Source organism: Aulonocara stuartgranti, assembly GCF_965226115.1.
Source record: "Aulonocara stuartgranti genome assembly, chromosome: 7".
Classification (NCBI taxonomy): domain Eukaryota; kingdom Metazoa; phylum Chordata; class Actinopteri; order Cichliformes; family Cichlidae; genus Aulonocara; species Aulonocara stuartgranti.
In genome coordinates this window covers 54,727,803-54,747,308 of record NC_138945.1, presented here as the reverse complement: position 1 = coordinate 54,747,308, position 19,506 = coordinate 54,727,803, and the positions used below count along the sequence as shown (strand labels likewise).

General features: G+C 39.7%; 1 protein-coding gene across 1 annotated transcript; it reads right to left on the bottom strand.

Moving 5' to 3' along the window:
• Nucleotides 1-272: 272 nt before the first annotated feature.
• Nucleotides 273-16,960, bottom strand: LOC309710089 (protogenin B-like). Its single transcript, XM_082539293.1, has 19 exons — nucleotides 16,760-16,960; nucleotides 15,922-16,221; nucleotides 12,675-12,819; nucleotides 12,403-12,536; nucleotides 12,019-12,315; nucleotides 11,645-11,804; nucleotides 11,267-11,514; nucleotides 10,517-10,681; nucleotides 10,003-10,308; nucleotides 9,139-9,324; nucleotides 7,394-7,489; nucleotides 5,115-5,301; nucleotides 4,822-4,949; nucleotides 4,524-4,698; nucleotides 3,971-4,149; nucleotides 3,126-3,249; nucleotides 2,858-2,990; nucleotides 2,669-2,764; nucleotides 273-2,574 (listed from the first exon to the last, which is right to left on the bottom strand). Exons 1-19 carry the CDS (start codon nucleotides 16,824-16,826, stop codon nucleotides 2,197-2,199), a joined length of 3,504 nt encoding a protein of 1,167 aa, XP_082395419.1. The 5' UTR covers nucleotides 16,827-16,960; the 3' UTR covers nucleotides 273-2,196.
• Between the last annotated feature and the right edge of the window lie 2,546 nt (nucleotides 16,961-19,506).

The following is a 19,506-nucleotide window of genomic DNA, read 5'->3' as shown; positions in this document are numbered from 1 at the left end:
TTTTCCTCACTGAATAATTATGGACTTATAAATTGTTTGATAATGGCCCTATAACCCTTTCTAAATTGATAGGCAGCAGCAGTTTTTTCTTAAAGTTCATTGTTGATTACTTTGCACTTTGTCATTGTTCATACATACCTGAATACTGCTAAAACCTCTACTTTTGTAGAGGCACAAGATCAAAAATGAAAACCTAAGTGGTCCTAGCAAACCTCATATAAGCTTTTTTTAAAAAAAAATAAAAAATGACAAACTGAAACAAGTGCAACACATTATTTTTTCCAAGAATTTTATCATCATCATCATCATCATCATCATCTACTAGTGTGATCATCTTGAGAGTATCAAAAAAAAGGCCTTTTGGAACATTTTAACACATTCTTTGTTGTGTTGCTCTCTTTGGATCAAACATGTAATTTGGTATTTAAAAGCAGAAATATTTCAAAAAACAAAACATAACTTAAATAATAACAAATACATCTACACCCTAAAATCTACACTCTGAACCCGAATGAAGTCTGCAAAATTATCAGTGGCTTACAACGCAATCTTTCATATTAAAGCATTTCACAGAGAAACTTTAAACTGACCGTAATTTGCAAAATGTCACATTAAAATTAGTAAGTTTTTCTTGACATTATTATAAAATGGGTCATCTAAACTATTTAAACATATTACTCAGGTAAAAACATTTTTTGGTGATAAGCACTGTTTTTTGACATCTCAAGCTTAAAACAAAACAAAACAGAAAAACCCTATGTAAAATGCCTTTTCAGCAACCAAACCCACAGATATTATCACATTTAAATGCAAATAATGTATATAATGTAAATGAAAACCAAAGAAAATTACTAAATAATACACATCAATATTCTTTGGTTAGCATTATTTGTTTTAGAAAGGTATCAAAATTTGATTATGTTGCTCTTCACACATAGGGTTTCCATTATGATAGTCAAAATCCTTCATTGTCGCACCTGGACAGGAAACATTGTGGAGAGAGAAAGAAGTCTTTCCCATACGGCAATATTTGTGAACGGTGACAGATGATTCTCTGAAAAATATAAACCTCATCTGTCACTGGGACGCTGGATCTTTGGTCTTGGCATCAACATTTTCGTACCAAGGATCGACTGAATAAAAGAAAAAAGGCTGTACCCATCTGAGGAAGCAGACAACTCTTTGGATAATAGCATCGGCATCACCGCTGCACTCAGCAATGGTCTAGAAGGCAAATGAAACAAGCCCCGGAGACTCCTGCTAAAGCTTTCACCAGAATAAAGCATTAATAAAATTTACAAAGAGGAAAATCAGCGTTCTAAAGGGAAATTTACATCACTGGCACAAGCAAAATTTGGGCAAGTACACCCTTTATGTAAATCTACTAAGTTTTTGGCTGCCTTAGAATATCTTCTGTAGTATCAAAAACTCTTTGGGTATAACTTTTCCCGTCTTTGGATGTCATCATCTAAAGTACGCAAAGCCCTTTGACGTTAAGGCATTATTAAAGCTTGAAGTTCAGTGCACTGGAAATGCCAAACAATACTGTTTGATAAAGCTCTACAAGGTTTGAAAAAAAACTGAATTCACTTTTCATCTTCACAACATACAGGATTCAAAGACAAACAGCATGTAACGAAAGCCCTTTCAACCATGAAAACAAAAACTACGCGATAACTTTCGAACACGGTAACAAGACGTGGCAATGAAGTGTTTTCACTTTGTCCCCTGAGTCAGAGATAATACTGCACAATAGGTGGTTAAAAACAAAAGGAGGTAGTAATGTATATAAAGAATAGAACACTGAGGTAGATAATCAGTCTAAAAAGGCTCAACTACATCCTCCGCTCCAGTGGAAAGTAGTTAAATATAATGAAAATGCACCGCAGTACATTTCTGACATTCTCTTTTTTGACATTCATCGTGGGTGAGTTTTGGTTTAGGACAGACCATGCCAAACACAGAAATACAGGTAGGAAGTTGTTTTAAAAAAATGGAAATAAAAATGTTAGGACAAATGTTCATACAAAATCCTGAGGTAAGTCCAAAGCAAACGCACACATCTTCCTTTGCAGCAGCAGGATTCCTGGTCCCTCGTTTCCCAGGAGATATCTAAAGGGCTTCCACTCGGGAAGCGGATGAGGTAGAAGTGGCATGACTCTGGCTGTTGGGAGAGCAGATGCAGGCCTGATGATGTTAGCAGCTGGCTGCTTGACAAGTACTGGAGACCACATGAGCCTCTGAAATGCCGCGAAGCAAGGAAGCATCAACCTCTTTTTCCACTTTGAACGACTGCTTCAGCTCCAAGACTGCGATGCTGTCGTCTGGCCCTAAAGATTCAGGCCTAGAGCTTCGGCTGCTCGACGGGCTGCTCATCTCTTCGTTGCTTTCTTCGTTGGAGTAGTGTCCAGAGTCACCTGTCTCTTGGCTGCCCTCACTGGTGTGAGAGCTCTCTGAGCGAAGAGGTCCATAGATGATCTCTCGTGATGAAGGCGGCAAGGGCGCTGAGCCGAGATGCTCCTCGTATCTCAGAACAGTTTTGCCAGCTTCGTACAAGCTGGCTCTGGTTTCGATCTGAAGATGAGGACAAAATTAAATTAAGATTCAAAAAGAAAAATCTATTTGGGCAAAAAAGCTGAGTAAGCAAAAACAATGCCACATCACTTACATCGCTGTCAGCTGGATTTCTGATTTCTCTGTTGAAAAGCAGCCACTTCTTGCTGCTGACTGGACCCGTACCATTTATGATGATACTAGATCCACCCTGTAAAATGAGAGAATGTATGGAAACTACATGAGAGTGTTTTCTCAACAGACATGTAATCACGAGAACCCTATTTACTGTTCCGTTTCTCACCTTAGCATCTATGAAGTGATCACTCATCATGGGTATAAGGGCCTCAATATTCTCCGAATGCCGTTCACTGGGAAAACCAGAACGTGGACCTTCAGGAGCTCCTACAGCAATGACTTTATGACTGGAAGATTTTCTATTAGTTAAACAAATGACAATAAATATATAAATATCAGAAAGAATGCTTATGCTTTATTATATGATAATATAATAAAGCATATATTATATATGAAAGTATTTTTCCATCATTTGAAATACAGATAATCAGTACCTTTGTTTCCCCTTACTGATCAGAATCAAAGCACATGTAATTATACAGGTCAAAGCGATGCTCACACCAACGATGATCCCCGTCATAGACCTCTGGTCTATGTGGTAGAGACCATCAGAGAATACTGGAAGATAAATAGAGAACAATTAAAGATCTGCTATATTACAGGATTAACAGGCCCTGCGACAGACTGGCGACCTGTCCAGGGTGTACCCTGCCTCTCGCCCTATGACAGCTGGGATAGGCTCCAGCACCCCCCGCGACCCTGAAAAGGATAAGCGGAAGCGAATGGATGGATGGATGGAACTTAAAATACATCTAAGAGACGGAAAGCAGCCGTACCCATTTATTATTATTCTATTCAAACTCCTGTTAAACAAACCTGCATGTTTGTGGTTCACCGTCAATACTGCATGCAGTACTTGAAGTGAAGTCCACCAGGCATTTATTAGAAAAACACTTATATTCCCCCCTTAAATATCAAAATACACTGGACTGGATGGTATGGGACAGACCTTTGCCCAGACCTCTGTAAACTCTTTCCTGTCGAATTTATGGGATCAGTCACTTGTTTCGAGTCTTACTGAATAAAACATTATGTGCATTTTGGAAGTTCTTTGGAAGTGAGATACATCCCACAGTTTTTGTTTTTGCTTCTGCGATTCATCTCACTCTTTTAGGAGTTTTTGTCAACAAAAGGAACGTCCATTCAATAAAAATGAACTGAAATTAAACCTAAAGACACAATCCTAACACAATTACCACACGGGATTTTCAGTCCATTTCATTTCAGACATAGAAATGCAATGCCTTAGAAACCAAAGCCAGATAAAAGCATGTCTGACCTGTACTATCTGGAAACCAGTCAGAGTGTCTGGGATTTTTGCTTCGGTGGACGTTTCCTCGCTTCGGTGCCAGCTCCACGATCTCAGAGAAAGGACCTTCACCCACCTCACTGGAGGCAGCTATTTTTACAAGGTAGACATTTCCTGGCTCCAGCTTCTCCAGCAAGGCCATCGTATGACTCCCTATAAATGACAGCACAATCACACAGTAGAGATTAGATCATGGCTGAGAGGTACAGAACTAGAACACCAGAAGATCCAATTTGTCCAACTTTGCTTTGCAAAATATTTCAGTCACAAATGAGGAGATCATAAATTTGGGACTTTTCATTGTATGTTTTAATTAAGTATGGAGGCAAAGACAACATCATCATATGCAATTAAGAGGTAAAGTATACCAGAAGGAGGTGGTAAACTGGGTGTGAAACATTTTTTCACACTCAGTTTTAGTTTAGTTTGATTTAACTACAATAACCTTGGCTGGATCATTCAATCCCCCAAAGAATTATTCTGAAAAACGTATTTAACACATTATAAAAACAAAGTAAACTACTTGCCCTCTCTCTGGACTTTTTGCCAGTGTCCAGCAATCCAGTCTTTTTGTGAAGCATACAGGATGGTATAGCGTGTAATCACCACGTTGGACTCAGTGGGCTCCCTCCAGGACACCAGAGCGGTGTCTTCCTCAATCAGAGTTACTCGCACTCCTGCGGGAGGTTGGCTTGGTGCTAGGCACACAGAACACAGAACAACTCTGAGTACATTGGTGAAAAATATGCAATGAAATGATCAGAAAGAAACAGAAAGAAACACATTTACAGTAAAATGACGTTGCACTGATAGTTTGTTACCTGCTGGGAGGGTTTGATGGTAAACTACAGAACTCCAGGGACTCGACATCTGGTCCACATGAAGGCGCACCACAAACTCATAACGAGTGTTTGGATCCAACTTCTGAACTGTCACACTTTGCTTCGTACTGCAGAGAAACAAGATTCCCACATCATGGCAATTTGGCAGGAAATAGCCCAGAATACATTCTCACAAATTACATGAAATACAAGATGTGAATTATTAAAGGGATGTACTCATCAAACCAAACTAAAAGCAGGCTTCAATTCTCATGCCTTTGGGAGGTTCTTACGTTTGCAGGTAGCGTATTGCAAAGACGTTGTGAGTGCCCACAGGTGTACAGCGGACTGTATAACTGACAGCCTTGCCAGAGGGGAAAGGAGGATGACTCCAGCGCAGGGACACTGCAGATGAATTGCCATCCAAAACAGTGACTTGATTTGGAGGTGGAGGAGCTGCTGCAAGTTGGTCTCTAGCCGCTAAAGGAGGAAAGAACATGAAACTTTTTTTTTTTTAATTTACAGGCAAAAGAAAAACCCAAGAGTTAAACTTTCCTCATTACAGGCCCCTTATTCAAGGGGAGGACTCAACCTACCAAACTTTAGGAATTATTATCTGGCCTCCCAATACCGATCAATTTTGATCTGGTTATATGCAGAGAGGAGTGAGGTTCGATGGGTTCCAATAGAACAATATGAGGTGAATCCCATATCATTAAAAGACGTCCCATTTCTAGGTACGAAAAAATGTTTATCTAAGCTCACAAATAATTCGATAATATTAAACACCTTCCGTGCCTGGCAGGAATCCCACTCACTTCTAAAAATAAATATTTCTTTTTTTAGAAGGACACCCCTATGGGGCAATCCTGATCTCTCCCATCATATTTCCGACTCCATATTGCGGGGATGGAAGGATAGAAATATTCGAACTGTTGCCGATCTATACAATAATGACACATTTATTGACTTCCAACAACTAAAGGAAAAATTTAAACTTCCAGACCAAAATTTTTTTTAATTTCTACAAATAAGAGACTGGATCAAAGAAAAAAAACCAAAGGAACTTTCCCTGAGATTCCCAAAGAAAGTCCTTTTGAAACGCATCTTTGCACCAAACCATGGAAGTCAATAAAAGGAATAGCATCTTCAATATACACTATTATTAATGAAAAATTACCTGACTACAACAAAACGGCTCTGAAAAGAAAATGGGAGGCAGATCTGGGCTATGTTTATGAAGAGGTAGAATGGTACCATCTAATGGAACAGGCACAGACCATGTTAATTTCCACAAATCATAGACAAATGCAATTTAATATATTCCACAGGACATATTATACACCTTACAGATTACATAAAATTGATATTAATTACTCTCCCAAATGTTTGAGATGTAAGGTGATAGATGGTGATCTCCTTCATATGCTGTGGAATTGCCCAGTAATAGAGGAGTTCTGGAGACGGACTACTGAAATAATTTCAAGGGTGATTGGGATCCAAGTCGAAATGGACCCAAAACTATGGATTTTAGGTGACATAGATTCTATAAACGTGGATTACCACAAGAAATATTTTATTTTACTTGCAAGTACTGCAGTTAAAAAATGTATTCTGACACATTGGAAATCTGAAAATTCTCCAACACTGAGATATTGGATTAATGAGTTAGCATCCTACTGTACACCTGAGAAGATATCGCATAGTGTAAAAGGGAAATACGGAACCTTTAAAAAAATTTGGGGACCATTTCTTTCAGTATTACCGTCTTTGGACTTGACAGAATATAGAGATGACGTAAATTCCTCTGGGTTTACCCTGAATTGATCCTTGGTTAGGCCCTTCTGATCAGAGTTCTTGAATGTTGTGCTGATTCTTGTGTATAGACGGGTGTAAATATGGGCTGTTTGGATACACGAATGTGATGAAGTTGATAGCCATACAGGGGTAAAGGGGTGGGGGGATGGTGGGAGGGGTTCACACGATATGTTTTTTTTTTTCTTTTTTTTTTTGTTTTGTTTTAAATTTTTGTAATTACCAATACTGTTACTATTATAATGTTTTGTATTTTGTATTATGTATTATTATTATTATTAATACGCCCGTATTTTCTGTGTTCGGTCCTCAGATGGTTGAGGCAATGTTAGAAAGATAAAGATACTAGAGTGTGTTCCTGAGAATTTTTTTTTTTTTTTTTTGGTCATAATGACCAGTCAAGCTTTGGCTAGTTGATGATACTTTGTCCCATAACTGTAAACGTCTTTTATTGTTTGCTTCTGTTTGTTTGTTGTTCATTTTCAATTTAAAAAATGAAAATAAAAAGTTAAAAAAAAAAAAATTTACAGGCAAAGTTTGTATTTCATTTTTAGTGTCAGCCATGAAAGCACTGAAGTCATTTACTATAAATACACTATATTGTACAAGACCATCATCAGAAGACCAAACTGAATGAATGAAAACACGAAGAAATCATTCATCTAAGGCTTGTGTGTTGACAAGATTTTCACATAAAGGTTTGGGTTGGCTACAAAAGAGCAGTCTTTGGGAATGGATGATTTACACCAATACTTACACACACATCCCGGGGTACTGATGGTCTGGTCTCTCTGATGACCATCTGCAACCTTGCTGACAGCCAGAATCTTGACGTGATACTTTTTCCGTGGATCTGGAAAGATAATATTCAGATTTTAGCCATTTTAATGGACATTTTGCTAGAATAAAAACATTTAATAATTAAAAAATATTGTCTAGCAAAGCTGAAGGCTGAGAGATCATGGTGGTTAATAATCTATTTAAAAAAAAGAGTGCGAGGGGGACATAAGGACAATTAGCTGCAGGAGGGTAACTGCTGGTCTTAACTGGCCATCCCCCATGTATGGACAATACTTGGCCTCCTGAGTCACCCCAACCTTTCATTTGTCTCGTGGTGTCATGTGTAACGACCATGAGAAAGCTCAACCAGGCCCAAGCCAATGTAAATAAGGTGACGCGCTCAAATCTCCAGCATGAATGTTGTCACTACATGATTCTGCACTTAACTGACTTTACAACTATGAAGCTCTGACACCACAAGCTTGCTTCAATATACAATACAAATTACTGATGTCCACAGAAATAAACAAAGGTGGATGAGGTAAAATATTTGAATAAGACATTCAGGACAGCCACAAAAAAAATCTGAAGTAAACAAGACCTCTAAGGTCAGAACTTTTCTTTTAAAAATATTCTGTCACATTGCATATTTTAACTTGAGAAACTACCATTTTTCCTCAGCACCTAAATCAGGATGCTTTTAGGGAGCGTTAAAATCTGTAATGCCTCTGGAGTGAAAGGTCATCCTTTGGGTATTGACCAGTGAAGGCAATATGTCCAGGCCTGTTGTGGGGGCTGGGGTAGGGGCAGCGTTCAGCTGCTGGGATTGTGGGCCCATGGGACAGGAGGGGGGTTTGACTGGGGTCCCCGGGTCAGGCCAAGAACAGAAAGAATCCAGGAGCAGGACTGTGGGATAGGAGGTGGGCCTCTTTTGTTATTTTCTATCGCTTTTGTGTTACAGCTTTAAACTTGGAGCAACAAAAGAAGTTCAGCGATATTGTAAAATATCAGACTAATAGCCACTTGTGATTTTTTAAACTTAAATAATACTGAAGAGTTTTGAATTTTTAGACAGGTTAGTAACACAAATAGATTTCCAAACAGAAACATGTAAACTTCTCCTGTTTCAGCTTATTTGGGACTTAGAAATCAAACTGTGCTCAAAGACTAATTCATATAAATAATTTATTTATTTATTTATTTATTTTAAATCTGTAGATTATTTAAATGGACATCAGAGACAACTGGTGGGGGTAGGGTACTAATCCAAGTGTGCTGTCCCATGGCTAGAGGTCAGTGGCTTGCTCTGGTCTTTGTTCATGTGCACTAGTGTCCATCTGAAAAAAGGGTAGCGGCCAGGGTCTTACATGCCACGTCTGGCCCTGGACAAAACACAATGGCTAAGCATAATTATGCAATGCCCGAGATGGCTAGTAGTGGTGGGAGGGACATCTGGAACCTGACCTCTAAACCTGGGAGCCTCGTACTCCAGCCTGACTGGAGAGTACTGCTGGTTAGGCAGGAGAGGTCAGCACATATTGATCAGGATAGGGGATGGAAATGCAAATGCAGAAGCTGACTGCCCATCGAATTAAATTTGAGTGATGCAAAAATGGCCCATCACTCTCTGCCGTCTCCTGTCCAAAGCACAGGTGCAGATAAAGGAAATTCACTAATCGTAAACATTTTTTTAATTTACTCCTGGGTTCTAGGCACACTCACCAAGGCCACCAATCGTGTACGTATTGGTTTGAGCCTGCAGCTGGATGTCGGGCTGCTCTGGTTGTCCTTCCTCATGGTAACACAGACGATAGCCCTGAATAGCCACAGATTCAAGGGAGCTTTGCCAGCGTGCCACAATGGAGGTGCAGTTTAAAGCTTCAAGTTGAAGAATAGGGGCTGAAGGCACTAAGAAGGCGGCAGAGAGAGCACTCATGAGAATTATGAGACTACTGACATAACAGAAAACAAAAATAACAACAGGACAGCCAAAGAATGGATTGACGCTGCAGTCAAACCAAGAATTCCCTTTTGGTTTTAGTGTTTTACAACAATGTGTAAATATAAAGCTAAAATTCAGCTCTGGTGGAAAAAAACAAAAACAAAAAAACAACCTCCCCAGCACACCAGGCTATGAAAATAGGATATTCTTTCCCCCACATAGATGCCTGAGGCCCTCTCTTTATGACCCGTGACTGAGGCCAATCTAGCATCACTGACAGCAAAGGGCAAAGGTTTCTGAGTAACCAACACAAAGACTGTGGGACAATGCTAAAACAGCAAACTCCAGTCATACGCTAGCCACTCTGCATGAACTCTAGTGTCCTGGTTTTCAAAGAGCAGCCAAACAGCAATGCGACAAAAGAAAAAAGGTTCTGCTAGTTACACGTTTAAACACCATCTGATTTCACTTTGCTGTAGCATTTACTAATTTGCTTTTTAAACTTAATTTATTTTTATACTGCATGAAAACAGGAATAAACTAGAATCACAATCATGTGATGAGCCTGCAGAGACTTTTTTTTGTTTTTTTTAAAGCAGCTAAATGTACGTTTTTTTTCCTTTATCAGACTTCTGCTGGTTTACCTTTGTTGCTGGAGGTCTTAGGCGTACGGTGTGATGTCCATGCTGAGGGCTCACACCAACCCACTCGGGTGGCTGCGGCCATGCGGAGCAGGTAGATGGTGTCAGGCTGCAGCCCCTCCAGCAGGTATTCAGTGCTGTTCTGCAGTAGCTCTACAGATGTGACGGTGCTGTCTGCAGCTGTGCGATAAGAGAGTCTATATGCAGACACACGACCGCGGCTCACCTTGGCTGGCAGTGGCTGCCAGCTCACCTGGATGTCTGTTGTGCTCTGGCTGGTCAGGCTCAGCTCAGGAGTACGAAGAGGCACTGGAGGAAAAAAATTGGATATAGAAAATGTATTAAAAACTAGAGATTTTTCTACTTATTATTCAAATCAACCAAATTTTCTTAATAAAAATCTGATTCATAACACTACAATCTTGCCAATTTCCTTTCAAAACATGCTTTGCATACAAGCTAGCTTAACTACCAAAATGATTTACTGCGAGGAATGTTGGAAGCGCTTCAAGCTTACCATCCTCCAGGGTATGTTGACTGACTTGGTCTGACATTCGACTGGCTCCCATTGGCATATAAGCTACAATGTAAAAGCTGTAGTTTCGAGCTGGCTCCAGGTCATCGATGATGTAACTGGTAGTGTCGTTGCCAATAACAACTTGGTATTCTTCGTTGTTTAGACCTGGAAAAAAAATAAATAAATAAATAATCATACAGCTAGTCATTAATTAGGGTAAGATTATCCACACAAGAGTGAAAAAAAATAAAGCGAGTTCAACTTGGTAGTTAAGTGTGCGTCCTATAAACAATCAGTGCTTGGAAAGAAAAGTTTCTGAATTCTCTTTTTTGTGTGTAAACGTGTAATGAAAATGATAAACATACAATTGATTCCAGCCAGCATAAAATAAACCCAGTTTAACATCTAAAAGACATGATTTATTGGAGGAACTCAGCTATTACTTTAATGGTTAAAGTGAATACAATCTTACAACTTTAGTTTGCAAAACTGTGATTTTTTTTAAAGCTCGCCGTCCCTTTAAGTCCAAGCAGAATGAGCTAGGGAGTGGACAAAGGGCTGAATAAGCCTGTTGTTATTTAAGTGAAGTAGCCTTGACCCCTGCGCTGTGCAGCAGCAACAGATGGCCTTCACCAAGGAAAGTTGATCATGTGAGAGTGTGATGCAGCATAAAGATGTAGACCCGTCAGCCTTTTAAGGCCCAAATTATAAGAACAATCAAATAAACCATCTTTTTCCTCTCTGTCTCACCTTCAGCCTTCATATAATGGACAGAGTAGGCAATGACTTTGTCCGTATTGTACAAAGGTCTCTCCCAAGCCAGTAAGATAGCAGAGCTTGAGATGGTCTCAGCATGGATATTTCTCGGAGCACTGGGCCGGTCCTCAGACATGACAACAATAAGGCGAGCCAAGGATAGCACAGATCCCTGTTCATTCTCTGCCACACACTGATAGATGGCATCATCCTCAGGAATGATCTGTGTAATCACCAGTTTACTATGAAACAAAAGAAAAAAGGAAAAAGAAAAATCAGCAAAGCCAAAGAAGCCAGCTTATTTAAGCAGGTTTGTCTTTCATAATGTTTAATTAAATTTAAGCGAGCCCAAATCTCCCGTCTATACTTTACCTGTTGTACATCTTAATCCTCCCATTTAAGTGAACTTGTTCTCCATTCTTCAGCCAGGTGATGCGAGGTGTAGGCACTCCCTCTGCTTGGCACATGAACCGGGCAGTGCCTGCCCTCGGACGGGTCTGGCTCTCAGGTTTCTCAACTATGTTTGGTGGCACTGAAACAACAGCATAACAGAAGAGCTAATGGTTACCTTTTATTAAGCCATGGAGTTCTAACTGTGTGGCATCTTGCACCTAACACGTTTGTTACTTGGACGTATAAACATTTGCAAAACCTTTAGTTATGAGTCTGTATACTGAATATAAGAACCAGGCCAAAGATGTGATCTGAAGACATCTGTGGCGTAATCATCGAAGACTGATCATTACCCAATACTGTGAGGTTGGCTGCAGCAGTGGTGTGGTTGCGGGTTCCGGGGGTGGTGGCCCTGCAAACGTAGACTCCGCTGTGCTTGGTACTGACATCAGTAATAACCAGGTTTCCATTGCCCAACACTTTGGCATTGTACACATCGATGGGTTTACTGTCAGCACGGCTCCAGGAGATGATGGGCCGGGGATTGCCTGTGGCCACACACTCCAACACCACCGTTTGGTGAAGAGAAACGGTCACATTTTGAGGTCCAGCAATGATTCTGGGTCTCTGACGTAGTTTAGGGCCTGCATCTTCACAAGAAAATGTAAACAAAAAAAGTCAGGGAATGACAGTGCTTAACATTCATTCGTAAAATGCAGTCAGTGCAATTAATTTACCTAGGTTGACTGTCAGTGTGGCCTCTCGACTCTTCAACACACTACCGATGTTAGTTGCCACACATTGATAGTGTCCGGCATCCTCCAGTTGTACATTGTGAATCTGAAGAACTCCGTTTGGCAAAACAGTTATTCTGAAAACATACAAAACATACAGTCTGGGTCAAGCTAGAACGCTCATGTGAAACCCAACAGAAGATGGAGCTGTAGGCTAAAAAATAAACTGATAAAAATGTGCCTAAATAAAGTTATAATTATGTTTCTGCAGTTACCTGTCTGTCTGCAGTGGCAGTGTCCTTTGGTTTAGCTCCCAGGTTATGGTAGCAGGTGGACTTGAGATGACTGCACAGGAGAATCGTGCCACAGAGCCCACAGTCACCACAACAGGCACAGGATGCAACACAAACTCTGAGATACCTGTGAAAAAAATTAAACAATCAATTTCAACTAATTAATTTGTTTTAGTACCAGATGAATATAATGCATTTCTTTTGGTAAAATATACATTATGCATACAATGCCCTGACTTTGATGAATGGTAATTGATTAGATGAAAGGTACTGATTTTATTTTTGTGCAGATGAGCTATGAGGTCCTCTTCTGACCAGCTGGCCTAATCAATGGATCAGTCCAACAATGACACTGAATGATGCATTATTATATATGAAAAGTAATCAATTCACTTCACATAAAAAACAAAAAACAAAAACAAAACTGTAAACAAAAGTAGACATGAGAAATGTCGAACAATGCTGAACTATAATGCTGTGGTTATTTTTTGCACACACATGCAACAATTAGCTTTTCTTACACATATTTTAGTCATTTAAATCGACTTTAAAATTACAAAAACAGTGCACTCTTTATTTAGGCACTTCCGAAACGTGTTTTAATAGCCACCACAAATAAACAACCACCAATCTGCATTTAACTGAAGGCTACAAGATATGATCAATGATCTTCATTTATTAAGGTGATAACCATCTCCCTGCCCCCTCACTCACAGGAAGGAAGTCAATATCATGTTAAAGGAAATCAATGCTCTGTTTACCCACTAAAACTTCCACATTCAGATTCTGGGATTTAGAACATCAATAATTGAAGAGCAATGCTTCAATTTAAACTCTCGTCTCATCAGTATCAAACAAATAAAACTTTGATTCTGTATCTGTGAGGCGAATTAAAGACTGCTTTTTGAATGGATTTGGGAATTGTTCCTCTGAACTTGCAATAAGGGGTTGGTTTAAGGTTAATGTACAACGGCAAAATATCACAAAAATAAATACACTTATTTAGTCGCCAATCATTTGTCTCATTGTAAAGTCTGTTACTAGCCACATGCTCCCATTTCTGACACCAAGGCAAGCTGGTGGACATCCTGAAAACACACACAGCGTCTGGTAGGACGTTAACAATACGATGCTGACCACCTGGTTTTGCTCTTGTAGATAGAGGGTGTGGCCAATCTGCTAATATGGTCACCCCTGTTGTAGACTGCAGATCAATGTCTAGGTCAAACAACAGAAAGGTCTCTCCAAAGAGGTCAAAGTGCACTGCAACCCAGTGTCAATTCCATTTTAGCCCAAACTGGCCGGATCGAAGCCAGTTTACCATTGGTCAACCAAAGAGACCTGGTGATTCAAATGTGGGTTTTTTTTTCCTCCCCCAAATGAGATACTTGTAATGATCTGAACTATTGCGAATAGATTTTATATACATATCAAAGGGCAGGCCAAAATTTAAAGCCACACCTGTGTTCATATTTGCAAAAGAAATAGTTTCTATGGCCAGCTGGAATATAATCAGATCTTCTGATTGTCAGATGAAGGCACAAAAGTGTGAGAAAACCTAGCTGGACCTTGCAGCTGTTTCTCCCAACACTTTTATTCCTTTTACATGATTTGTGTGGTTTTCCCAGCAATTAACTGATGAGTTTTACCAACTTAGAAATGCCATCTTTCTTAAAAAAAAAAAAAAAAAAAAAAAGTAAGCATTTTTGTGTACTAATGTAGTAAATTTCAACTGCATTCATAATTTTTTGTGGCACACCATTTGGAATCAACTGTTGTAAGCAATGTTCAGAAAGACGTGATTTCTGACATCTTTCCAGTTCTTGGATTTGTTAAAATTGGGGACTTGGTGAAAGAAATAACCTTAAAAAAACCTCCTTTTATGTGGATGATCAGGCTCAATCACTCACATGACAAACTGGCCTTTCTTTAACAAAAGCGCTGTGCTTGACAGGGCAACAGAGAGGCTGATCCAGTGAAAGGGGTTGTGGGCTGGGCAGAAGAACAGCAGGCCGACCCAGCTAAAGCAGGCCTGTGACATCACAAAGCCTTTCCCCAGCTGACCCCTGACCTCAGGACCTCTGGACAGAAGGGGAGCACAGAGGAGCCCCATCCTCCACTCCCCTGCCTGCAGCTGACCAAAAACCTTTAACCTTTTCACAGACAATGGCTGAATCCCAAACCAAACTTGACTTTGGAATATTTTTAAGTGGTCAACTGCTAGAAATTCTTATTAAATAGAAAACAACTGCAAACAGTGCATTTTGGTGGAAAGTCAACAGTGGGGATGAATTTATTCAAACATAAAAAACTTTTGTTTTCCTCCATCAAATGTCCAGTGACAGGAACATGCACTAGCTTCTGTTTGCTAACCCATCAGGTTTATGTGTAGATGCCTCTCTAAATGTCCGTACTGGGCAAATAAATTGTAAAACATTTTTTATTGCTTTGAATCTCATCTTCTTGGATTGAAGTTGTAGTGTTTTTTTTCTAATGCTGAGTATTAATGCTAATCTCTATAACCCCAGTGCCCTCGCAGTATATTGCAGAGGCCAGTACTAGTTTCCATGACACCCGTCATGGGATATCCCCTTCTAAGAACTATGAAAAGTGTCCATGGTAGACCAGGCCCATTGTATAGACACAGCTGTCCTGGCCACTGATATGTGGACAAATAAATGCCCCAGGATCAGGCCTTTTCTTCTGGATCAGCCAGGGGCACTCCAAACAAAGGCTTAAAGGCAAATGCTTTTCAGAGATTCCTTGGGGTAGCAGACCATCCGTCAATTACACACCACTATAGTCCACTCATATTTAAAGAAAGGAACTGATAATTCCTTACTTTTGGCACTATTTATAGGATACATACCATAAAATGTGTGAGTGATACTTAGTCAAAATACAGAAAACCTGGTCTGCTTGATTATGGAGTATTTATGAACCTTTAGATTTACCCCCATCTACATTTAGCGGTCTTTTACAGTGATTTTAACACTGGACTAGCAGCTTTTAATTCTGACACAGAAGCTTGTGTTTCAGAGGATCTTCCCAGGAAAATAAAAGCAGAGGGACTGAGGTACATCTGCCTCCCCTTTCCAGGTTTGTTGTCCATGAACTTGCCATTGTGATTTTTGCATGCTGACAACACCACAAAGTCAATACCACCAGCAAGTCTAACCAGTCATCACACTGATCAATGGAAGAAAGTCCAAGTTAGATCCATACTCACTTGCGATAGTCAAACGTGATCTTTGGCTTAAGATAGCTCCAAATTTGTTTTGGGAGAGGCACTGGTAGAATCCTTCATCTGAATCCTCCTTGGTATGCTTTATCTTTGGTATGTACAAGGAGCCATTTGGCAGGAAGTGTATGTGCTCACTTTCTGCCAACTTAACCCCATTCCTCAGCCACTTGATGGTGACTGGAGGCTGTCCATGGGCCTGACAGTCCAATACAGCAGGGTCCTTTGGTAATACAGTAACATCACTGGGTTCTGTGATGAAGGACAACTCGCTAAAACATAAAACACCTACAGGGAAAGAGAGGCTGCATTATTAAGAAGAGAAGAAGACTAAAGCAGGTCATATTTACTCTATAACCTGTCAGAAAAACCTCACTGATTACAGGATTATTTTTATTTTAAAGACCATCCAGCATTATGTAGTTGACATACATGTATTTTCTCAACATAACAAACTCTATAAAAAGCAGATGCAAGTCTTAATGTTAATATTTAACGTGTTAGGACAATTTATAATTGGGAAACAATGATGTGAAAATAGTATCTGACGTGAAAGCTGAAGGTCCCAAGCGACGGAGCTTTATCGCCTTAAAGTTAAACGTTTAGCGACATGCCATCTTATCTCATCTCATTCAACGTGGAACAAAAAACAAAGCTATATAATAGAGCTAAAATAGTTTGTTTCAAAGAAGAACGGCTGTAGGCAATATAAGCGTAATGTACAATCAACGGTAGAGGTGTGTGGACAGAAAAGGTCAAGCACCGCTAAAAGTTAGCTCATTCACAACCATAATATCAATAATTAAAAAAACAAACAAACACTTACTTGATAAAGGAAGACACAAAACAAAAAGCAACCAGTGCCGGAAAAATTTCATCTTAAAATGTGCCATTTATCCAGAGTGCTCTGTCATTTTCCCCCCACCGAGCGAACGCTGCTCCTCTCCGTGATGCTCTCAAATCCCCCAATGAGGCTTCTGCCAGCAGAATAGCACCAGCGGCTCTACTGGGGTACCGGGGAGAGGGGGCCCCACCCCGCCCTCTAACGCATGCGCACATAATAAACGAGCGTAAAAGTGAAGTCAGATGACCACGCGCTCCTTGGAAAGTCTCACAAGATGACAATCTCTAATTATTATTATTTTTAACTAAATACTTTTATTTATAACACCTACACAGTGGTCTAGCCCCGAGGTTTCACACATACAGACAGCTCGTCCCACTGGCTGGCTTTGCAAAGTGTGAAAAATCATTAAAAAGAAAAATAACACCTTGCTAGCCCACAGACCACAATTTGTTTGGCATTACAAATCTGATGTAGCTCATTATCACAGCTCTTTAAGGCCCTCACCTGAACAACAGCATATCTCACAGACAGGAATACTTCATGCAGCTAAATGAATGTGACATTGAGTTTCACCCTTTGTGAGTATGTAAATTCCTATTAATGTATTAATAATATCATCTGTAAAAGACTGCTTTGTTATGGCATAATGTTGTCCTTTCTTTCTTTTGTTCTAATCTAACTCTGTGTTTAATTACATATTTCAGTGAGACTTTCTGAATATTTAAGGTTTACTTGTTAACGTTTCGTGGGATTTCATGGGGCCTCCAGTTGTTGTCCTTCTCCATTATGTAATTTGCCATTTTTGCTTACTCTGCATGTGACACAGCCTTCCATGCCTATTAGTTTGTTCATGGATTTGTAAATACCATAAAGACCTATAGAAAACTGAATTCAATTCCTTTTAGGCTGTTAACATTTCAGCATCAAGCACTGATCAGAGCATTGACTAGATTACCTACACACTGATCAGAAATCAACAACCAGTTTCCCATGTTTCAATAGATCAAATGTTCTGGACAACAAAATAAGATGAACGTTTGAATTATCAGTTACCAGCAGTTAATAAGGTCATATTGAACAGCATCTGCTCCTATAGTAGAGCCTAGTAATTATGATGAGATATTGATGGCTACTAGTCAGCTGCTTAATGAATTCAGATATTGATCCAGCCACTGTGCCTTTTGACAATGGCCCTCCTGTCTCCAGGCTCTCATTCAGTAGCAATACAATGGACTCCAGCGGTGAGCTCAGCCACGCTGTATCAGCAAAACCTCCCTCCACTGGCACAGGTAAATAAAGTCATCAAGCTGGTAACTGTGCTCCCTCACAAAACATATCACACTCTCCTTCTCAGCTACATCTATGAATGGATGTTTACCGATTTCAGAGGATTACTACTTAAAAACATGCATCGCCAAACTCCAATATCCAATCAAATGAGGAGACACGAGTGTAATTATGTATTGATTAGAACTAACTATTGATTTAATCATTTAAAGCCTTCTAGTCATAACCCAAGGCTCAAAATCATTTGTCAGGCAAATAGCATGTGCTAAAGTGTTTACTCAGTACTAATAATTTATGCGAAAAGTACGTTTTGGTCACCTTCTCAAAACCCTCAGTGATAATAGTAATTGTCACTGTGCACACTTTTGCCCCCCAGTATGTTTAACTGTAGATTCTTTATTTTCATGTTCTAGCCTATCAAAAACAAACACTGCATTTTTTTTCCTTGTGAAATCTGTTGACTCATGTTGCTAAATGTTGGCTGAAGTAACCACTGGCCCCGTATGGCTAAAGGTCAGGGTGTTTGGCCATGATCAATAGGGTTAAGGTTATTAACATATGATGAATATCATGAGGCCCTGGGAAAGCAGAGCAGAGGGCCAAAGAGCTGGACTCTGGTTGGTTGTAGCTTGTTTCCAGGAGGCACCAACCCCCCTACAGACCTTAGAGGTCAGTTGAAGAGCTGCTGACCTCTAACCTTGGGTCGAGAAGGTGATGGAGAGGTTTGAAGTCTGCATAAAACAGACTGATAAAGTATTAAATGTGTCGGTGTTTAATCAAAGACAAATAAACATCAGTGTTAGTATATTTGGAAAAATCTTTACTGTACAAGCTTTATTTCTTAGTCTCCTTTCCAAAAATATAGAAACAATAGCAGGAATTGGAAATTTTTTAACTAGTAAAGCAACCAATTCCTTTATTTCTGCTTGGTTTTGGCATGCTGTGGGGCATTTTTTTAAACTGTAAAAAACAATTACAAAAATAAGGCCAAGATGGTTGTTGGGATTTAAATATATAATCTGAAATCTTATCTGCTGATTATATTGTTTTAAACATGTGGCTACACTGGTCAAAGAAGGCTAGGGTAGGTGTGACAAAGCCTATAGCGACCCTTAGATTAATAATAATAATGTAATTATTTGATGCGCGTGTGGAAGCAGTGGCCAAGAAGAGCCATCTACACCTGTACTGAGGAAGTTGCTGTTTTTTCCTGTATATAGAAAACTGCTGACTATTTGTTGTTGAATTGGTTTTAACATTTCTCATTATTATGTGGTTTGGAAATATTAGAACCAAGGACAGTATAAATGTGAACAAAGATGTGAGGATAGTCACCAAATATGAGCCCACCCCCAGACGTCACTACCTGCTGCAAAAGGTCCCCCCAGTTGTGGAAAGCCAGACCCAACCCTGCACAGAGAATTTAAACTGCTTCCTTC

Coding starts and splice junctions, on each gene's coding strand:
- LOC309710089 (XM_082539293.1), bottom strand. CDS start 16,826: ATGGCACATTTTAAGATGAAATTTTTCCGGCACTGGTTGCTTTTTGTT. Junction 12,537..12,674: donor CTGCCACTGCAGACAGACAG/GTAACTGCAGAA, acceptor GTATGTTTTCAG/AATAACTGTTTTGCCAAACG. Junction 3,250..3,970: donor CTGGTTTCCAGATAGTACAG/GTCAGACATGCT, acceptor TTTATCTTCCAG/TATTCTCTGATGGTCTCTAC.